The sequence below is a fragment of the Durio zibethinus genome, chromosome 27 (genome assembly GCF_047325235.1).
Source record: "Durio zibethinus cultivar Kanyao isolate XHJ-2024 chromosome 27, ASM4732523v1, whole genome shotgun sequence".
Classification (NCBI taxonomy): Eukaryota; Viridiplantae; Streptophyta; class Magnoliopsida; order Malvales; family Malvaceae; genus Durio; species Durio zibethinus.
This window is the reverse complement of record NC_143188.1, coordinates 5221635-5229138: the sequence shown is the minus strand read 5'-3', so window position 1 is coordinate 5229138 and position 7504 is coordinate 5221635. Positions and strand designations below refer to the sequence as shown.

At 27.0% G+C, this 7504-nt stretch overlaps 1 protein-coding gene across 1 annotated transcript; it reads right to left on the bottom strand.

The window, feature by feature from the left end:
* Nucleotides 1-5527: 5527 nt before the first annotated feature.
* On the bottom strand, nt 5528-6769 carry LOC111280100 (uncharacterized). Its single transcript, XM_022867263.2, has one exon. The coding sequence runs from the start codon at nt 6403-6405 to the stop codon at nt 5638-5640; it is 768 nt and encodes a 255-aa protein (XP_022722998.1). The 5' UTR covers nt 6406-6769; the 3' UTR covers nt 5528-5637.
* Between the last annotated feature and the right edge of the window lie 735 nt (nt 6770-7504).

Sequence of the window (7504 nt, the reverse complement as noted above, 5' to 3'; positions counted from 1 at the left end):
CTTCAAATTAGCAAACACACAACCTTAGAGAGGTTCCCTGAGTTTGCAAAAACACTTTAGAACTTGTATTGTGAGGTTGTGAGTTTAAGGGGGAGGATAACCCTTAACAGATCGTGTTGTTGATTGTATGGAACTTTGAAAAGCTAGGTTGTAACATTCAACTTATAGTAGATTGGACTCCTTGGCAAGTAAGGCTAAAAGAGAGAACATAGATACCATAAGAAATGACCAAACCTCTATAAACACCAATGTTTGATTCTCCAACTCTACCTTTTTTTCAAGTTGTTTATATTGTGCTTATATACTATGTTTATTTGTTTAGAAATTAATATTTGTGATTATTGTGTTAATTGGTGTTCAAATTCTTAAAATTTATAATTAACCAATTCATCCCCTTTTTGTTTAATTCAAGTCTTTGAGCTTCAATCTAGTAATTAATAATTGATAATTGATAATTTAGTAATTAATTGATAACTTAATAATAGATAATTTATAATTAATAATTGAAAACTTAAAAGTAATCAACATAACTTAGTAGTAATCATCAATAATTTAATAGTTAATTAGTGATAATTTAATAGTAAATCATAGATAAGTTAATACCAAATTAGTGATTACTTAATAATAAATTAATGATATTTCAATAGTCGATAATTGATAATTTAGTAATAAATCAATAGTAACATAATAGTATATAATAACTTAGTAATAAATGATCAATTATAACATAATAGTAAATACATAACTCATAGTAGTAAATTAAAGATAACTTACTAAAAAAAAACAAATGATAATTTAGTAGTTAATTATTTATAACTTAGTAATAAATCAATGGTAATTTAATAGTAAATTAGTTTCAATTTAATAATAATTAATTGATGCTAAGAAATCATAAATAACTTTGTGGTAAATCAACATAACTTAATAGTAAATAATTGATATTTTAATAGTTAATCATTGAAAATTTAAAAGTAAATAGTGTAACTTAATAATAAATAATCAATAATTTAATAGTAAAACATAAATAATTTAATATAAATCAACGATAATTTAATAGTGAATAATGGATAATTTAATAGTAAATCGATAATAATTTTGTAGTAAATAATCAAAACTTAAGTAGTAAATCAATAATAACATAGTAATAAATATATATAATAATATAATAGTAAATCATTAATAATTCAATAGTAAATTATTATAATTTAGTAGTAAATTACTAATAACATATAGTAAATTACTAATAATTTGGCTACAAATTAATGATAATTTAGTAATAAATTTATTAATTATTGATAATTTTTTAGTAAATCATTGATAAATTAGTAATAAATTGATCATAACTTTATAATAAATCATCAATAACTTAGTAGTAAATCATCAATAATTTAATAGTAAATCATTCATAACTTAATGGTAAATCATTCGTAACTTAATAGTAAATAATTCATAACCTAATGGTAAATAATTCATAAATTTATACTAATTCATTAATAATTTAATAGTAAATCATTGATAACTTGACAATAAATCACTAATAACATAGTAGTAAATTAATGATAATTTAATTGTCAATCATTGATAATTTTTTTATAGTTAGAAATTATTAGGTTTGAACCTCGATTACTAGCAAAAATAAAGACAAAATTTTCATCTTGCAAGACTAGGATAAGTGTACCATAAATATATTCAATAAAAACATTTAGTAATTAAATTCTAAAATAATAATGTTATTATATAAAAGGAAAATTATCTCATATAGTGAACTTTTTAAACTCCATATTTCATTTTTATAAATGTATAATAACATATTATTAAATCAATGATAGCTTAATAAAAAAATAAGCAATAACTTAATAATAAATCAATGATAATTTAATAATAAATTAGTGATAACTTAATAGTAAATCTATTTGAGTTTAATAGTAATTAATTGATAAACTTAGCAGTAAATAATAATAACTAGTAGTTAATCATTGGACATTTAAAAGTAAATCAATATAACTTAATAGTAAATCAATATAACTTAATAATAAATCATTGATAACTTAATAGTTAATTAGTGATAATTTAATAGTTAATTATTGATAACTTTATAATAAATCATTGATAAATTAATAGTAAATCAATTATAACTTTATGAAAAAATTAGTAACTTAGTAGTAAATCTTCAACGATTTAGTAGTAAATCATTCAAATCATCAACAATTTATAATAAATCATTTATAATTTAGTAGTACATCATTAATAGCTTAATAGTAAATTATTGATATCATAGTAGTAAATCAATGATAACTTAATTGTTAGTAATTGATTTTTTTATATATATTTGAAGTTTTTAGGGCTTGAACCTTGGTTACTAGCAAAAATGAAGTCAAGACTTTCATCTAGAAAGGCTAAAATAAATTTATCATGAACTTATTCAATAAAAAATTAATAAGAAAATTCAAATTTTGAATAAAATTCTATCAAAACTTATCAAATTTTATTTATATTATATCAAATTCAAAATTAAATTAATAGTATTTATCATTATTATCATAATATTCAAAAAAATTATTTATTTAATTAAATTTTTTAAAATAAAAATTACATGTGCATCACACACGTATAACAAACAAGTCCTTCCTTAAATAGTCATCTCCTATAGCCACTAACTCTCTTAGGAAATTTTTTTATTAAGCAGTTAAGGATTTTTTAGTTTTGTCCAATACTTTTCTATCCTAAATCCATTCAAGTAAGGTTATTTAGGTCGAGTCTAATGGATTTCTAAAAAATTATCATTTTATAGTCTTTTAGCATTTTAAATTTAAATAACAAGTGAAGAAAACATTTTATTTATCACTTGAATCAATTATTGTTGATAATCTGTTTGGATTATGACTATTAACATTAAAGAATAAAAATTCCACATGAACGTCAGGTGGTGACATGTTTTTTTCCTGTGGCAAACATGTGTTTTCACTTGAAACTTAACAAAAATATTGACAAAACAACCATCTCTGTTACAATATTGAAAATACAAACATAAATAAGTTATTTTTTAAATTGTAAAGACTAAAATGATGTGTTCCTAACTTTGAAGACTAAAAAAGTAATTTACTCATAGAAAAAAATAACATATATTACCATTTAACAAGAGTAAATTACAATCTCATCTTCAAGATTTGGCCTTGATTAGACACTGTATTCTTTGTTATTTTTCCCTAGGAAACCATTGTTATTAGTCATATGCAAAACTACCGGGTGTCTTTGTCCCATTGCTTGCCAGTCAACAACGTTGCGTAGGGAATTTGATTTTTATTTTTTCATATATTCTTTTTATTTTATTTTCTTTTAAAACATACACCTTTTTTTTCTTTTAATAGTCACATTTTTTGCTGTTAATCATTGACAAAGAAGTAAATGCCACTCTGGGCTATGATGAAACCAGCTAGAACTTGATTTGTGGTGAAAATTTTCACATGGGCTTTGACAACTAATTCATTATTTTGATATTAAGAAGTGCAGCAATTAGGGGTAGTATCAGAGGCTGGAATGGGACCTTCTTCCTTCTCGATTCAGCCATGATTGGCGGGCGTCAAGGATGATCAACATTCTCAAAATAATTGTGAAGGAATCTATCTACCTTTAGTCACACCACAACTGCAACCCCCAAAAGCATCCCCACCAAGAAAAATGATTGGAAATAAATCCCTCCAACAAAAAAAAAAAAGGAGGTCCAATTTTTCGGAACAGCATTTGCTGTTGATAAGCATACCATTATCTTAACAATTTGTATATTCACATTGAATAAAACATTAACAATTTGTATATTCATTTTATATTTTACATGAAAATTATATCACAAATCAAAAATACAAAAATATAATTTTTTAATTTTTGTTAAATTCATTTTTTTAAAATTTTAAATCGTATTATTTTTATCTTTTTTCGTATTATATTATCATATCATCATATCATATTTTAATTTATCAAATCTCGTCATCAAATCTCATTCTCAGCTCCTCCCCACCCCCCACCCAACCTCAAGGGCTTGTGAACATGTGGAAATTGAACCTTGGACCTAAAGCTTCCGTCCTAAGAGATGGATGCCTGAATAGTAAGCCAACAGGCATGACCACAGCTAAAAGATATTCTGAATAGTTGAAACTGACCCTTTGTGGGAGGCTAGAAAGATGGTTCATGTCAATTTGGGAATAGGTCGTGTATGATAGAGAAAAGTTTTTGGAAAGTGTTGCAGTAAATTAAGATGACAGGTTCAGCAACCAGTGACAATCATACATAGAAATGGAACACTGCAGGAGAAACAGAGTTTAAACATCATTTTCGGTATGAAACGAGATGAACAAGATATGACAAGCAAATCTTCCACACAAAGTGATAAAGATGTCCAATTGTCTATTTGGATAGCCAAAAAGACAGAGAAAGTTGACATTATGAATCAGCAGGTCTAACAGGATAAGAGAGAGATGGAGTTTAATTTTTCTTTCAAGAAAAAAGGATGTCAACAAAAAGATTCATCATAATATCAAGAGAATGAATGAATAAAAAAGACGCAAGATAATAAAGATTATCATTACTTTGCAAGAGCTTGATATGCTAGAAGGCATATTTAAATCACCAAAATCACAAGGCAAAAAATGAAACCCTTTGGTACAAGATTCGATGGCCTTTTTACCTAAACCAAGTGGACCAGAAGCATATATTCTTAACCACAAAGTAAGAAGGAACCAATTCTCAATATCAGCACACAAAATATGATTTTGCTTTACAATGTTTATGGCTGAATTTCAGCTGAAACAAGAAAATGCAGACACGTAAAATACCATGAATCTCTAGGACAAAGACTGGAAAGTAATCATTTAGGCAATCACTACCTTGTAATGTTGACAAACATGTAACATATTTGTTCTTTGATTATTTACCAGGAAATGTTAAAATAACAAGAAAGTAAAATTAGCAAATAATTTTCATCTTTATTCTAAAAATAAATTATTAGTTCTTGACAAATCAATAGACAGATTTCATATGATGAAAACAGGATACAAAACAAAAACACTGATATTGGGGCCACTCTGCTAGGCCTTTCATTGCTCACCATTTGCCTAATCATGGGATGAGAAATGAAAAGAACCAACTTCAATCAAGCACACATTTAGATCGATTTATGTCGATTCCCGTTTCTATGGAAAAACAACATAGTAAACAAAAAAAAATCCACAAAAATGTTTATGAGCATCTTTCAAATAATAACTTATTCTAAGCAACATTCCTATGAACATACCAAAATCCTAAACCTTTTCTTGGCCTCAAGAAACAAAATGCACCATAAGCAGCCTTAATATGTACAAACAAGCATATAAAACAACTATTTTGCTGAAAGTTACTAACCCAGCTAAATCCTCCAAAAAAAAAAAAAAATCATCAAGATCATGCCAAAGGAATCATCTAACTTCCCCAATAAAATTCATCAAAATCATGCCAAGGAAACAATATCAAACCAAAACTTTCATCATGCCCATCATGCAAGAGAAGAACAATTCTTGATTTGATTGAATAATAAAAGGTAACCATACAATAACTAAAATGAAAATATCATGCAATTAAAAAAACAAAGCAAATATACTATCGTTTTTACTGTACAAGAACAAGCCTATTATTATTATTATTACCATTTCCCATACCTCCTCTAAACTCCCCATTCCCTTCACCTCCACCAACTCCTTCCTCCAAATTCTGCACTTCCCCTCTCTTCGGCACCGTCACAATTAGCTCCCCATCCTCGTAAACCGCACTAGCCAGCTCTGGTCGCGTCGTCTCCGGCAGCCTAAACCGCCACATGTCAAGCTCCAAATCATCCAACGAACTAAAATCCACCAAACTATTCGACCTTATCACAATCTTAGTAACCCCAGGATGGATTTCCACCATATGAGCCCTGACAACGTCGCCGATTCTCCCATCCGTTTCAGCAACGAACTTGAAACAGTCAGGGCTTTCCTCCACCGCCACGTCGGCATCCGATCTGAAAGGCAGTTCCAGGACGCGGCTAAAGATGTGAGGCAGCCGCCGAAGCTTCTTATGGGACCCGCCAGTTAACAAGGTCTCAGCTTGGGACCTTGTGGTTCTTGGGTTCATCTCATATTGGATAGTGATGTTTCTTTTCCTGGGCAATGGGTGAATTCTCATGATGTTCTCTGAGGGTATTTGCGATTTGGGTTTTTGGTTTTTGTGACAAAGATTTGATGTTTTAGAGGTGAATTGTGAAGAACTGGAAGGCAAGGGAAAGGCCTGGAACAAGATTAATAGCAACAAGAAAGATGCTCTGGTGAAGAAAAGTGAAGAAATTTGGATAGGAATCAAAATCCTGATCAAGCTGTGGACTGGAAAAGGTGAAATCATAAAAGCAATGGTGTCAATTCTTCGAAAATAAATTCGAAAGATTTTGATAATCTAATCCAACCCTAAAGGGTGAAACAATAGAATGGAAGGAAGGATTGTGAAAACAATTGCTTCTTTGAGATTGAGTGCTGAAAAAGGCAACTAGAATTTGTGATTTGGATTTTCTTTTTCCTTCATTTTTTCTAAATGGAAAATTTGCTTGAGAATGTAAAAGGTTGTCAATGAAAACTCTGAAATCTGGATTTTATTATGGCCCGGGGTGTGCAGAAAACCCAAGGGATTTTGCTCTTTACATTTCACTATTAAATACATTTTAAATTTAAATTAAAAAATTTTTTTTTATCAAATACATTCCATTCTTCAATAATTGATTTTTTTTCGTACCTTCAACATTTTTCTTTCTTCTCTTTTCTTCTCTCTCTAATAAATCATAAATCCATCGAATTAACTTCAAAATTACATTTTTTATAAAGTCTTCCATTAATTAAAAGTAAGATTTTAAGATTTATTTTATTTTATTTTATTTAAATGCATACGAAAATATGTTAAGATTTACGAAATAAATTTCATAGAATTTAATTTTTTTTTAAAATAAATTTTCAAAAAAAACCTTTACAATTCTTTGAAATATATTTTCAAAAAATTTTAAAAATTATTGAAAATCAATTTTAGAGATGCCTTTAAAGTTTTCAAAAATTCATTTTCGTTTTTGAGAAACTTTTAAGGCTTCAAAATTTTATTTTTAAGATTCTTAAAATTTTATTTTTGAAAAATCTCATATTTTATAATACATCTTAATTTTTAAAAATGAATTTTCAAAATTTATTTTGTATTCTAAAAAATAGATTTATAAAAATAAAAAAAAATCAAATTCAATTGAGTATAAGAGGAAAAAAAGATGAAAGAGAAAAAAAGAAAAAGAAAAAAAGAGAAAAAAGAAAGTAAAATTATAATTTATTAAAAGATAAATTTGATATTTATTATGCATGTATTTTTTTAAAAAAATATTGATATAGTGTAAAAAAAAAAAATTGGGTGAAACATTTAGAAGCCCATTACCCGGGAATCATAAATCACTTAGATTTGGTTAATGGCCCCA